General features: G+C 51.4%; 1 protein-coding gene across 5 annotated transcripts in view; it reads right to left on the reverse strand.

Annotated features, from left to right (window-relative positions):
• Positions 1 to 12,469: 12,469 nt before the first annotated feature.
• The window catches only part of Akt2 (AKT serine/threonine kinase 2), a 51,483-nt gene continuing 49,299 nt past the window's right edge, over positions 12,470 to 14,653 (reverse strand). For all 5 annotated transcript variants that reach the window (XM_021223325.2, XM_013125598.3, XM_005086555.4 and 2 more), the window contains one exon: positions 12,470 to 13,885. In XM_021223325.2, the coding sequence (XP_021078984.1) occupies positions 13,806 to 13,885 (80 nt within the window). In that variant the 3' untranslated portion in view covers positions 12,470 to 13,805. The remainder of the gene's footprint in view (positions 13,886 to 14,653) is intronic.

Here is a 14,653-nt window from a genome sequence, read left to right on the forward strand (position 1 = left end):
CAGAGGCAGGTGGATCTCTGTGATTTCCAGCCCAGCCTGGTCTACAGAGTGGGTTCCAGGCTAGGCAGAGCTACACAGTGAGACCCTGACTGAAAAAGAAAGAAGGAAAGAAACCCTTTAGTTCCAGACCAGCAAAAGACCTTAGTGCATGAAGCGTTAGCAACCAAAGTCTGAGACCACTTGAGTTCCGTCTCCAGAACCAACTCCTGAAAGTGGTCACCTGACTTCTTCCTACATGCTGTAGTACTTGTATGTGCACATACAGACATAAAAATGTAAATTTAAAATCCTTTAATTAGATTATTACTATGGATTTCTTTTCCAGGATACTCACATGCAGCCAACTCCCCAAAACAAACAAGCAAAACCAAAACAAGCTCACTGTGTGCTAAGGGTCACCTTGCACCTCATCTTGTGTCTACTTCCCAGTGTTGGCTTTACAAGCACATACCTCCATGCCTGGAGTCTGTGCAACGTTAGAACTGGACCCAAGGCTTCATGTTTGGCAGACAAACACTCTACCAACTAAGCCATATCCCAGCCCTCAAATACGAAAGAGTTTCCTGAACCGATGGCCTTCAAGGGCCTGCATATGTGGTGTGTTGGGTTTGTATAATCAATTAAAAATACCAAATTAGGGACTCTCAAGAGGCAGAGGCAGGTGAATCTCTAAGTTCAAGCCCAGCCTGGTCTACAGAGTTACTTCCATGACAGGAAGACTACACAGAGAAACTCTGCCTTGAAAAACGAGAGGGGGGGGGAGAAAGAAGAAGAAGAAGAAGAAGAAGAAGAAGAAGAAGAAGAAGAAGAAGAAGAAGAAGAAGAAGAAGAAGAAGAAGAAGAAGAAGAAGAAGAAGAAGAAGAAGAAGAAGAAGAAGAAGAAGAAGAAGAAGAAGAAGAAGAAGAAGAAGAAGAAGAAGAAGAAGAAGAAGAAGAAGAAGAAGAAGGAAATAGAATCAGGAGCTCAAAAGAAGGCTCCAGGGTTAGGATCTCTTACTGAGTTTGCAGAGAGCTCAGGTTCAGTTCCCAGCACCCACATGGTGGCTCATAGCCACATATAACCACAGTTTCAGGGGATCCAACGCCCTCTTCTGGCCTCCAAGAGCACCTGTACTTACATGGTGCACACAAACTCACTCAGAGACACACAAATCTTTCAAAACATAATGTTGGCACACACCTTTAATCCCAGCACTCGGGATGAAGAGGCAGGTGGATCTCTGTGAGTTTGAGGCCAGCCTGGTCTACAGAGAGAGTTCCAGGACAGCCAGGGCTACACAGAGAAACCCTGTCTGAAAAAACAACTCACATATTGAACTAGCTAAAAGGACACACACTTGTAATCCCAGCACCTGGGTCTCTAAAGCAAGAGAATTGTGAATTTGTGTCCAGTCTGGGCTATGTAACAAGATCCTATATTATATTTATATAGAATGCATACATATATGTGTACTAGTTGGAGGCATATCAAGAGGTGTTTCTGGAATCCTAGTTCTTCAAACAGTTGAACCGTCTGTGAAGTCAGCAACCAGGTGGATGCGGTGTTCTTAGAAACAGGGCGGGCAGGTTTGTCCTCCTTTCCCATCCTTAGCAGTTTCTTCTACCTCTGAAAGGATCCCAGTTTGTTTGTTTGTTTTGTTTTGTTTTTTCCTGAAGCCAGCCAGTGCCGCCAGGGGGAAGAGTTTTAAACCTGCCTCTTCCTTTCCTTAAAAGATTTGCTGAGATTATCCAATCAGGACTAAGAGGGTTCAGGCTACAACCAATCAAAATTGAGAGCAGGAATGAAATTCACCCAATGAGAATGGAGAGCTCTCCAAATAATTTTTTTTTTTGTTTTTTTACGAGACAGGGTTTCTCTGTATTGTTTTGGAGGCTGTCAGTCCAGACCGGCCTCGAACTCACAGAGATTCTCCTGCCTCTGCCTCCCGAGTGCTGGGATTAAAGGCGGGCGCCACCACCGCCCGGCCAAATAATTTTTTTATTGAATAAATAAAATAAACAAACAAGGCACTTTGGGGTTTTGTTTTTGTTTTTGTCAGACTGGGGCTCGGGAGGTGTGGGCTAAGGGCTGCAGAGCAAGCGATTGCCCACTAGGCTAGTGCCCTGGAGTTGGGCCCCAGCGAACTTGAAAAAGACAGCTGCACCACCCGGCACCGGGCACCGGGCACCGGACCTTGGAGCAGTGCAGACTATACACGCTTCTAGGGGCTCCAGTTCTAGAGGGCTGCATGAGAAAGTGAGGCAGGGAAGGGAGCTAGAATTTTGAGCTAAGAAGACAGATTGGCCCGGGCGTTGGTGGCGCACGCCTTTAATCCCAGCACTCGGGAGCCAAAGGCAGGTGGATCTCTGTGAGTTCGAGGCCAGGCTGGTCTACAGAGCGAGTTCCAGGACAGCCTCCAAAGCCACAGAGAAACCCTGTCTTGAAAAAACAAAAAATAAAAATAAAAAAATAAAAAGACAGATTGACGTAGGTCCCTGAAGCTGGGGGTGGCTAGGGACAGACCTTACAGGGCCACAACTATTGGCAGCCACACCTTATTATTCTCTAAGGATTCGGGGAGGTAAAGTACTGAACCTGCCCAGCCCCTCCACCAGAGGGAGAAAAGAGTTGCAGGAAGCTTCCAGCTTGCTCCACTTCAGTACGCCCCCACCCCCTCACTGGGGGATTCTAGGCATGGGCTCTACCTCTGAGCCACACCCCCAGCCACTCACTGGGGGATTCTAGGCAGGGGCTCTACCACTGAGCCATACCCCCCAGCCACTCACTGGGGGATTCTAGGCAGGGGCTCTACCTCTGAGCCACGCCCCCACCCCCTCACTGGGGGATTCTAGGCAGGGGCTCTACCTCTGAGCCAGGCCCCCAGCCACTCTCTGGAGGTTCCTAAGAGCACCTTGAGGCTAGGTTGAGAAATCTCAAGAATGCACAAACACCCTCAGAGAAAGACAAATGGATCTCTAAAGTTAGAAAAACAAGCAAGCATTGCCCCTGTAATAGATGGTGAGGACACTAACCAGGGAGGTGGGATTCCTGAGGGCACAAGACACTATCACCTTCTGCCAAGATATCATCACCTGTAAACGACGGGCCAGGCCTGGGTCCCCTCCCTGTCAAGCACGTGGTTGGTTCTCCAGGCTCAGCGCTGCAGCTGCTGGGTAACCCGGTTCCCCTAGTACAGCCTCAGCCTCCAGAAGGGACAGCTGCAGGAAGTAAGTGGCAAAGACAATCGCTTAAGGGGAGGTGTGGGAGACACCATACTAGGCATTTACATGCTTGCCAAGTCCTTCGGCATGGGCCACGCCCCTACCCTTGAGCACCTGGGAGCAGCCAGCAGCCTAAGGCAGAGCAGCCAGCCTAGGTACCCACAGAAATCCAAGGGGCTGGGTCGCTCCCTCCTCATGAGAAGCTCTACCCAAGAGAAGGAGCCTGCAGCCAGCAGACAGGGCGAGGTGGACTGTGGATTGAAGGGAAAGGGGCTGGGAGAGCCTTGGATATCCACCCTGCTTGGGAATGTTTGGGATGGGTGAGTGTGGTCCAATTTACAGATCTAGTATCCTGGTCCTTAAAATGGGACCACTGACTTAAGTCTCCAAGTGGTGGATAAAACCTGCTTCAGGCTCAAATCACCTAGTTTAGCACAAATGCTTCACTCTGTGTCTGCCTATTCATTTAAATGCTCTGCCTACTTCTTCTTTTAGTAATTATTTTATGTGTGTGGGTGTTTTGACTGAGTGCGTATCTGTGTTCCACGTGTGCCTGTGGAGGCCACAAAAGAGTTTTGGATCCTCTTGAAATGAAGTGACATTTGTTACCACCTGGACTGAGAACGGAACTCAGGTCCTCTGGTAGCGCAGCTCCTAACTGATGAACCACCCCTCTTCAGCACACTCCCCCTTTAAAAGACAGGTCTGCATGGAACTCAGGCTGGTCTCAAAGTCACAATCCTCCTGCCTCGACCTCTGGGTGCTGAGATGACAAGAGTGAACTACCACAGCTGCCTCCTACCCCCATCTCTTTATCCAAAGACTGGAAACGATCGTCTGCTGTTGGACAGTTCTGCTGGGGCACTAAAAGCAGTGCACTATCCTTTGTTGATTGTTTTCTGAGACAGGATTTCTCTGTGTAACAACCCTGGCTGTCCTGGAACTCACTCTGTGGACCAGGCTGGTCTTGAACTCACAGAGATCCCCCTGCCTCTGCCTCACCTTGCATTTCCTTACCATGAGCACACCTTGCCTGGTCTGGCCTGGCCATGCAAATGCCTTGGAACTCACTCCGTAGACCAGGCTGGCCTCGAACTCACAGAGATCCACCTCACCTTGCATTTCCTTGCCATGTGAATGCCTTGACTTGCTTGGTATGCCTGTGCATTGCCTTCCCTTCCCTCGACATGCCTTGTTACGCCCATCCATGCCTTTTCTTGGCATGCCTTGCCTTGCTTTGCTGGGATTAAAGGCGCGCATCACCAGCGCCCGGCTTCAAGGGTTCTATCTAAAGACAGATCCGACCAAGAATCCTCTCACTTAAAACACAAACATTGCCCCCAAACAGTCCCTCCCAGCTCCTTGCCTTCTCTTCCATCCACATTTCTGTTATAATGTCCCTGCCCCGGTCTCCTTCCTCAACCCCTTCCCTTTCTCTTCCATGATTTGTCCGCTTTGAGTTCAGAGGACAACTCAGAGAATTCCCTCTTTTTTATACTGTGTGAGTTCTGGGGTTCAAGGCAGCTGTCGGGCTTGAGGGCAAGCACCTTTATGGGATAAGCCATCTCGCCAGCCTACGTGGGTTTCCTTATTCTCTCCCGTAGACTGTCAGGGGCTTGGTCCACTTCCTCACAGACAGAGACCCAGCGCGGGAAAAGAGCTGCCAGATGTTGGTTAAATAAACCCTGGCCTCCAGAACCTCTCGAAGGTGACGATCTCATATGGATGTCAGAAGGCCACTACCGCCAGTGTTTGGTTGGATCTTTGTGACCTTCAGTAACAACCAAATGTAGCATTTGTCTGTCTACCAGTGTGAGGACAGACTATGCACGGTGCTAAGGACTGTTGTAAAAAAATCTGTTTTACACTGTGAATATACTCTCAGTAGCCAAATGGTCAACAGCTAGGCAGGAAGAGGTTCGGTGGGACTTGGGGACCAGAAGACCGCACAGGGATGAAGAAGGGCGGAGTCGCCAGGAGATGAGGGGAGATGAACGTGCCCCGTCGAAAAAAGGTACAGAGCCACGTGGTAGAATTTAGATACGAAATATGGGTTAATTTAAGTTATAAGAGCTAGTTAGAAGCAAGCCAGGCGGTGGTGGAGCTCACCTTCAATCCTAGCACTTGGGAGGCAGAGGCAGGGGATCTGACTGGGGATGTTCTTCTATATATATGTTTCCCTTATTGGGTGATGAATAAAACACTGTTTGGCCAATGAGGCAGGAAGATAGTCAGGACCAGGAGATGAGAAGAATTCTGGGAAAGGTTGGCAGCCGCCCACCAGAGATGCCATGCCTAAGGAGTAACATGCCAGATTACAGGTAAGCCACAGTCTTAGATGAACATAGATGAACAGATATGGGTTAATAATTTAGAGAGAGCTAGCCAATTAGAAGCCCTAGCCATCGGCCAACAGCTTTATAATTGATATAGCGTTTAGTGTGTTCATTTGGGGCTGAAGCGGCGGGACCAGGCTGGAAGAAAAAACCAGCACCAGGGACCTTGTCTTCCCCAGGTGAAGACCCTGGGCACTCCAGAGTTAGCTTCCCCACTGCTCACTTGGAGCTCATCCTCTCCAGCCCCTTTGGGCCCACACTGCCCGTCTCCCAGGCCCTGGGAAATGGACTAATCTTCTACTGCAGGCCCTCGGCACCAGGTGCCTCCTCTCCCTCTGGAGATCACGTCCCTCCAAGACAGCTGTTTGTTTGTGAAAAAGCTCTCATGCAGCTCAGGCTCGACCTCCTGATCTTCTTGCCTGAGAGTACAGGTGTGCCCTACCATGCCAGGCTTCTAAACCTCTTCTAAGATATTGACCCCGGGGCTGTGGCCACTGGCCCAGCCATTAAGAGTGCTCACTGCTCTTTCAGAGGACCTGAGGTGGGATCGCAGCATCTGACATACAAGATCTGGGGGACCTGCCACTCTCTTCAGGCCTCTGAAGACAGCCTTTGCCTCATACACATACATTTTAAAAAAAAGAAAAAATTTAAAAGACAGTGACTCCCTTATCTCCATGGAAACCACCATCCTACCCCAATTCTCTGCACTTATTCTAAGCACTTTTTTAAAAGACAGTGTTTCAGCAGGCATGGTGGTGCACACCTTTGATCCCAGCACTCGGGAGGCACAGGTGGATCTCTGAGTGTGAGGCCAGCCTGGTCTACAGCATGAGTTCCAGGCCAGCCAGGACTGCACAGAGAAACCCTGTCTCGAAACAAAGAAGTACTCTAAGGGCTGGAGACAGGGCTTGGCAGTTAGAAGTGTTTGTTGATCTTGCAAATGGCTAAGGTTTGGTTTTCAGTGCCCATGCTGGGCAGCTCATAACTGCCTATAGATAGCTCTGGTTCTAGGGGGGTCCAATGCCCTCATCTGTCGTTTGCTGGTATTTTCATATAAACACACGTAGGCACGTAAACACACGTAGGCACACACACAGAGAGAAATCTTCAAAAAAGAATCTGTGATACCTCAGCAGTTGAGAGCACTGGGTGCTCCTCCAGACTACCTGGGTTTGCTTCCCAGCACCCACCCAATAGTCCACAACTGCATTCTAGTTCCAGAAGATTGGATGCTACCCTCTGACCTCCACAGGCACCGGGTACACACACGGTGCACAATAAGTACATGCACTCACCAGTATTCCTAAAAAATGCTTTAAAGCCAGGTGGTGGTGCATACCTTTAATCCCAACACTAGGGAGGGAGTTCGAGGCCAGCCTGGTCTATAGATCGAGTTCCAGGACAGCCAGGGCCACACAGAGAAACTTGTCTCAAAAAAACAAACAAAAACACCCCCCCAAATTAGGTTATTTATTACCTGTTTTGTTTTGTTTTCATCGTTTTATTTTGAGACAGGATCTCACTGTATAGCTTTGCCTTGCTTGGAATTCACTCTGTAGACCAGGCTGGCCTTGAACTCAAAGATCTGCCTGCCTCTGCCTCCCGATCAAAGACATGAGTCAGCACCACCGGGTTTGTAGATTGCTTTTTAAAGGCAAGAGCACAGCATGTGACTAAGATTTGATAAAGGTTTGTGGAAAGGAACAATGTAACTTTCTCACCTCGGTACTAGGACCTTGAGTAAGAGAATGTCCTCGTCTCTAGCAAATGCTGAAACTTGGAAGGACTGGAGAAGAAATGAGCTCGTCAAGTGCTTGAAGAACATAGAACAGGGTGTGTTTTGTGTTTTGTGCAATGTTGGGAATTGAACCAGAGCCTTACCCATCCTGGACAATTCCTCTACCATGGAGCTGCACCCCACCTCCACGGAATTGTTATTTCAGGATTTACATGAAGCTGTATGCTATCCAACCCCCACCTTCCCAGGACTAACATCCACTGTGGCACACATACCCCAACGAGCAGAGATCTGTTATTAGCTAAAATGGCTTCACTCACCTTTCTGCCCCGTGATGGCTCTTGGTTGTCAAGTTGACTACATCTGGAATTAACTAAAACTCAAGCAGCTAGGTACACCTGTGAGGAATTTGTGTGTGTGTGTGTGTGTGCGCACGCGCGCGCGCGCGCGCATGCGTGCAACTAGGATTTCTTTGTATAGTCCTGGCTGTCCCAGAGCTCTCTCTGTAGACTAGGCCAGCTTCGAACAGAGATCCGCCTGCCTCTGCCTCCCACGTGCTGGGATTAAAGGTGTGCACCACTGCCACCACCACCCGGCTTAATCTGGATCTTTCTGGATCCACCTTTAACCTAGACCACCTTCTGCTGGCAGCCTATATAATGGACATGGGAGAAGGAAGCTTTTGTTCTTTGCCTGCTGGGTCTTTTTTTGTTTTGTTTTTTGAGACAGGGTTTCTCTGTGGCTTTGGAGGCTGTCCTGGAACTAGCTCTGTAGACCAGGCTGGCCTCGAACTCACAGAGATCCGCCTGCCTCTGCCTCCCCAGTGCTGGGACTAAAGTCATGCACTGCTACCACCACCCTGCTGCCTGCTTGCTCTTACTTTGGCTACCAAGTCCATTGCTTCACTGGCATTGGAGTCTTCTCTGGGATTCTGGTGTGTATACTGAAGACCAGCTGAAACATCCAGCCTAATGGACTGAACTACTGGATTCTTGGACCTTCCATTGGTAGACAGCCATTGTTGAACTAGCTGGACTACAGCCTGTAAATATATATATATATATATATATATATATATATATTTCTACTTTTTTCATATTCTATCAATTCTTTTCCTCTAGAGAACCCTAATACACCTGAGCATCATCTTTCTGACTCAGGACTCTATCCAAGGACCACAATGATTCTTAGGATTTGTCTTTTTCCTTGTTCAGATATGAGTGCTGGCCAGACGTCTGCCTGACCTCGGCTTCCTTCGCTTAGACTCAGGAAGGAAGACAGCACAGAGCAAGCGCCATTCTAATGAGCAGTGTAACAGCATGCACACTCCCGGCATGACCAATGATGAACACTGACAGTGGCTGCTTGGCTGGCACAGTGTCAGAAATGCTCATCAGATTCTCATCGCAGCCCGCCCTGGTGGCACACACTGGTAATCCCAGCACCTGAGAGGCAGAGGCAGGAAGATCGGGGGTTCCAGGTCATTTTGGGCTGCAGAGTGAACCTGAGGCCAACCTGGGCTATCCAAAACCCTAGCTCAAAAAGGAACAAATCCATCCATCGATGCAGACCAGGGACAGTCATACACACCTGTAATCCCAGCACACTGTGGGCAGAAGCAGGTGGATCTTGAGTTTCAGGCCAGTTAGCCTGTGTTCCACTGCAAAACAGTCTCAGAACAAATTTTCCATTGGTATTACAAGATACTTGACAAAGGCAACTTAGAAGTAGGATTTATTTCAGCTCCTGCCGTTGGAGGTCTCACTCCATGATTGTATGGCCATCCCTGTGGGTCTGCAGCAAAGCTGAACACCGTGCAGAGAGAGCATGACAATGCAGATCACTTCCGGACAGCCAGGCAGCAGAAAGGGGCCCTAACATGACTGACAGCTGTGCCTCCTCAAACTAACTCCAGCGACCTAGCCGTCCACTGAGCTGCAAGCTTGTGGATTAACTCACGAGGTTGGCACACGTGTCTCGGAATGCATGAGCAGCTGAGAACCAAGCCACACACGCTAGTATTCTGGGGACACATCCTATTAGCTGCCTTCTCTACGAATGCCCAGCTTAAATCCCAGGAAGGCTTACTACTGTCCTTGGAAGAAGATCCGTCGTCCTCCCCATCACTAGTCAGAGAGTCCAACATTGTTGTGCTGAGGGATATTTGTACACCGAGTGAAGACATATTTGCTGATTGGTGTAATAAAAAGTGAATGGGCCAACAGCTAGGCAGGAGGTGCAGGCGGGATTCCCAGGGGGAGAGAGGAAGAGGAAGAGGAATCTAGGCAAACAGGAGAGGTGCAAGATGGATAGAGCGTATTAAAGTTATAAGAGCTAGTCAGCAACAAGCCTAAACTGTAGGCCGAGCTTTTATAATTCATCAGTAATCCCTGTGTCATTATTTGGGGGCTGGTGGGACAGAGACTCGGGACAATGTTAACTCTGTCATCTTTGGCCCTGCCTGCTGGGGGTCTTCCTCTTGGCTCTGGGGTCCTTAGGCTAACTTCACTACTGAATGGGATATATATACCCTGTCCCCACCCAGACAGAGTTTCTGTGTAGCCCTGACTGTCCTGGAATTTGCTCTGTAGACCTTGCTGGCCTTGAACTCACAGAAACCTGCCTGCCCCTGCTTCTCTGGGTGCAGGGATCAAAGGTGCGCACCACCACTGCCTGGCTTGGGACACTTTTTTTTTTTTTTTCCGAGACAGGGTTTCTCTGTGACTTTGAAGGCTGTCCTGGAACTCGCTCTGTAGACCAGTCTGGTCTCGAACTCACAGAGATTCACCTGCCTCTGCCTCCTGAGTGCTGGGGATTGAAGGTGTGCACCACCACCGCCTGGCCTGACACTTTTTTAAATGGGCTCTTTGGTAGTGGGCATCCGAGCCACAGCTTTGCAACGCACACAGTTTGGGTCACTGATTGTCTGCGTGCACACACCTGTGAAGGCCAGCTTAGCCTTGAGGGTCTTCAGTCTCCTCCCATCTTATGTCTTAAAAGCATTTGTGTTCTGCCTGCATGTAACTGTGCAGTGTCTATGCCTGGTGCTGCGGAGGCCAGAAGAGAGCGTCAGATGTTCTGGAATGGGGTTACAGATGACGGTGAGCTGCAGTGTGGGTGCTGGGAACTGGGTCTGGTCCCTGGAAGAACAGCCAGTGTTCTGTTTAGCCATCTCTCCAGCTAACCACCCCAAGATCTTGTCTCCATCTCCCCAGCGCTGGGGTTACAGGCACAGGCCACTATTGTACCTCCATTTTAGAAGATTTTTATTTGTGTGTCCCCCAGTGTAGTGTCTATGAAGACCAGAGGGCATCAGATCCTTGCAGATGGAGTCGCAAGCAGTTGTGAGTTTCCCAGTGTGGTTCTGGAAACCCAACTCCTGTGGTCTGCGAGGCTCTTAGCCACCCAGCCCCACTGAGACTGACTTCATCTGCAAGCCTGCATGGCAAGCACTTTACCCACCGGGCCCCTGCACTGTGGTCATTTAAGCAGGTCCAAGAGGCTCTCAAGATCATCTAGTCCTCCTACACCAATCCTGGAATCATCTGCTACCTTCATTCTAACCCCGAGGTCTGAGAAGTCTCATTACACAGACCAGGTTGGCCTGCCTGCCTCTCTGTACTGGGATTAGAAGCATGGCATACCACTCCTGGCCAGTACCACCTTTGAAAGTTTCCCTTCTGATCTGAAACCATTTAAACAAATGGATCACTACACTTTCTGGAATGCGAGCTAAGCACATCCTAAAATCACAGGATGTGGGTCATGAATACCAAAGTACAGACATAGCAAGATGAATCTTTATTTTTATTGCAGCACTGATGACAGCAGGAAGAAGAAAAACCTAAGTTCTTGGTGATGGAAGGCACACCCACGCAGACCCGGGAAGCAGCTGGGAGTCCAGGTTGCTGTGTCTGGATCCCTGTGAATGCCTTAGTGTGGCTGCAAGTCCCATTTCCCAGCGGTCCAGAGGCTGAGGACATTGGCAATATCCAGGTAGTATGGAGGTGAAGGGACGTACTCCAGGCACAGCCTCAGCGGGGAGGAGTGCGGGGTGGGGTGGGTGGTGGTGAGGGGGTACAAACGGCAGGGCAAGCATTCATGCCAGTGACATCACTAGAGGCCCTGGGCGTGTGGAGGCTCATTTCTTCCTGCTTTTATAAACACACAAATGGGGATGGTTTGTGAAATGCTTAAGGTGGGCACTGTAAGGACCATCCAGACATTCCCAATGAACCTAGTGTATTTATTAAAACTTTTCCCTCAAACTGAGCAGCAAAGGCACATGTAAGGACGCGTGTTCACTCTGAGGACAGCTGGCTATGGGTCTCCCATGAGGCCACTCAAAGCTGAGGTAGACAGGAATGTATGCCCCTGGGAGATGAGTCACACGTGACAGAAGAAACTGTTTCATCTGTAACCAAGGGGCTGGCACGGGGGAATAAAAGGCATTTTTCTTTTCCTATGCTAGAGAGCGAACCTAGGGTCTTTCAAATGCCAGACTCAAGGTCTACACTGGGCTGACACCAGCAGAGGCTTCAGCTACCCATACTCGAACCGCGGGGGCACACTTCTCTACGTAAGTCAGTGCTATGCCCACTACATGTTTGCAGCTGCGACAGTGTCTGAACTGGCCTCGGCTCTCCCATGGCCCTTTCCAGAGTTCAGATTTCCAGGCCTCTGATGCCCCTGCTTCTAGTAAAGTCCGGGATAAATTCATCTGCGCCAGACCCGCTGTGCTGCCTGGTCCCTGAGTATGGGAAAGGGGGGATCTGAATAAAGGGGGCTCTGGAGTGAGTCCTAGACCCGTGCAGCTGCAACCAAATGTTCAAGTGTCCCCACTGTGGGTGACAAGTGCTGTTAAGACATGATTTTAGGGTGGTATTTGGGGATGCTAAGGCTTCCTGGTTTTACAGAGAAATGTTGCGCTAGGGCTCAGAGGAGCCTCCTACTACCACACCACACACAGGCGTCCTGCTTGTAGACACCAGCTGCCTCAAATCTGGCAGCTTCTAAGGACCCGAACCCATCCCTAACCGACCCGAATGACCCTGCCACCTCCCCCTCTTCTCAACAATACCCTTCCCCTGCAGCCTGGGGCCACCCACCCCGCTTTCCCATCTCTACAGCTCGTGGGCCTCAGAACCAGGCAGGGCAGAGTGATGCCTGGCTAAGGAAATGTGGACCGGGCCCTGGTCTGAAATGAGTCTTTATTGCTTGTACCGTACAAATATGAGAAGTAAGGAAAGGCCATTAGGGATGGGCGAGAACTCTCAGATAAACATACACACATAAAAGGATAAAACAGACGACCCCCATAACACCCCTGCCCACCCCACACGACTGCCTTTTTGTATTTGCCTAGTCTGAGGGGTGGGTTAGGAAAACCAGGAAAACTCAATTCCAAACACCCAGAGATATTGGGGCTGGGGAAACATGGCCAGGGCGGCGGGTGGATCCCCTGCGCCCGCTGCACCCCACGGGAGGGATCAAGAACTCAGGCTGGGGGTGAGGCCTGAGCCCACTCACGCACACAGGGGCACACACGTGCTGCACACAGCTGTGGGCACCTGCATCCCAGAACCTGAGATGCTCACTGCTAGAGCAGGGTGCACACCGGCACCCACAGCACGGACAGACTCACTCGCACATTCACCTTAAGGCTCCAGAGCTGGGGCCCTGGAGATGAGGTGGCCCCACCCCAATGTGTACCAGAGACACCTGTCCCCACCTGTGTCCCCCTCGGGCCCCAGTCAAGTCCAAGGGGCCCAATACTGTGTCGGTGTGAGGTGTGTAACAGCCAACCTTGGCTTCCTTCTGCCCCGGGCAGAGAATGGAGCCGTGCAAAGGGGCGGGGCCCAGCGGGAGCCAAGGCTGGCCAGGAGGAAGCCCTGGTAAGGCACGGGGCTGTGGGCAGGAGGCTGGCCCCCAAGTGTTCCTCCTGCTCTGTCCAGAATCAAGAGAGCGACTTGGGAGGAAGAGGCAGGGTCAGGAGGCAGCTCCTGGTCCTGGCCCCCAGCAAGATCCAAGGACTTGGCTCCATTTTCCATGGAGCCAAACCCAGATCCCTCAGCTTCCAAAGGCCTCTGCCTGTCCCTGGACATTATTGCTTTTCTGCCCCAGGTGAAGTGGCAGCAGACAGACTGCCCAGATAACAGCACAGAAGGCATCTGGGGTGCTGGGGGTGGCAGGCTTCATGCAGATGTGGCTCTGCCAGCTTGTCCTTAAACCCGGTGACCCCATGGCTCTCACTTCACCCTCTTGGAGGCTGGTGGTCGTTTATAGCCTCTCTCCATCCTCCCAACAGCCCATCCTCGGGCATGTTCCCAGCACTCATCTGGGGACAGAGGGGAAGCTGGAGACGCTGCCAGGACCTCCGAGTCTGGGCAAGAACTGAAGAAGAAACTGGATATGGAAGTGAGGGGACAGGGAAGGGAACACAAACCAAAAGGCAAAACAAAGTTCCTTTAAGAAGCCACCCAGGCAGGACGGCAGCCACGCTGAGTCGTGTGGTGGCGGAGGGCTGCTCACTCTCGGATGCTGGCCGAGTATGAGAACTGGGGGAAGTGCGTCCGCTGGTCCAGCTCCAGTGAGCCCAGGCTGTCATCTGCGGGGTGGGGTGGAGACGCCATGGAGACGAGGGGGCAGTGGTCTCCCCACCTCCACCCCACTGGGAAAGCACATGGGATGTCGACAGAAGCCTGAGCCAGTGGGGGGGGGGGCCGGGGGAGGGGCGGAGCATAGCACCAGCGTCAAAGGAAGCAACTTATTTGTGGAGAGAGGACTTAGCCATGGCCTCCACCCCAGGCTGGGTCTTCTGAATGTCCCCCCTTCCCCCTCCTCACTATGACCGGGGACTAGCTCAGACTCCTCCCTGGTCTGTTCCCACCCATACTCACCTGTAGTCACTGAACTGTCCATAGCTCTGGCACAATGCTGTCCCAGCACACGGAAGCCTTACACAGGCTCCCAGGTGACCCCCAGAACTTCCTACTTAGCCCACGTCCTCCTGGCTCTCCCAGGCCCCTCCTGCCCGCCCACAGTCTGTCCTTCCACCCAGAACTCTCACTGTCAGCGCCACTTTTGTCAGGGATGCATCCATGCAGCGACACTGGCGGGCCAGGCATCTCTGCCTTCCCTAGCCCCGGCCAGGCATCTCTCTGCCTTCCCTAGACCCGGCCAGGCATCTCTCTGCCTTCCCTAGACCCGGCCAGGCATCTCTCCGCCTTCCCTAGCCCGGCCAGGCATCTCCGCCTTCCCTAGCCCTGGCCAGGCATCTCCGCCTTCCCTAGCCCTGGCCAGGCATCTCCACCTTCCCTAGCCCTGGGAGCCTAAGAAAGCTCAGGGCTCGGGGCTGTCCCAGGACTCCCCGAGT

Source organism: Mesocricetus auratus, unplaced genomic scaffold, assembly GCF_017639785.1.
Source record: "Mesocricetus auratus isolate SY011 unplaced genomic scaffold, BCM_Maur_2.0 Super-Scaffold_100038, whole genome shotgun sequence".
In the NCBI taxonomy this organism is placed as follows: Eukaryota; Metazoa; Chordata; class Mammalia; order Rodentia; family Cricetidae; genus Mesocricetus; species Mesocricetus auratus.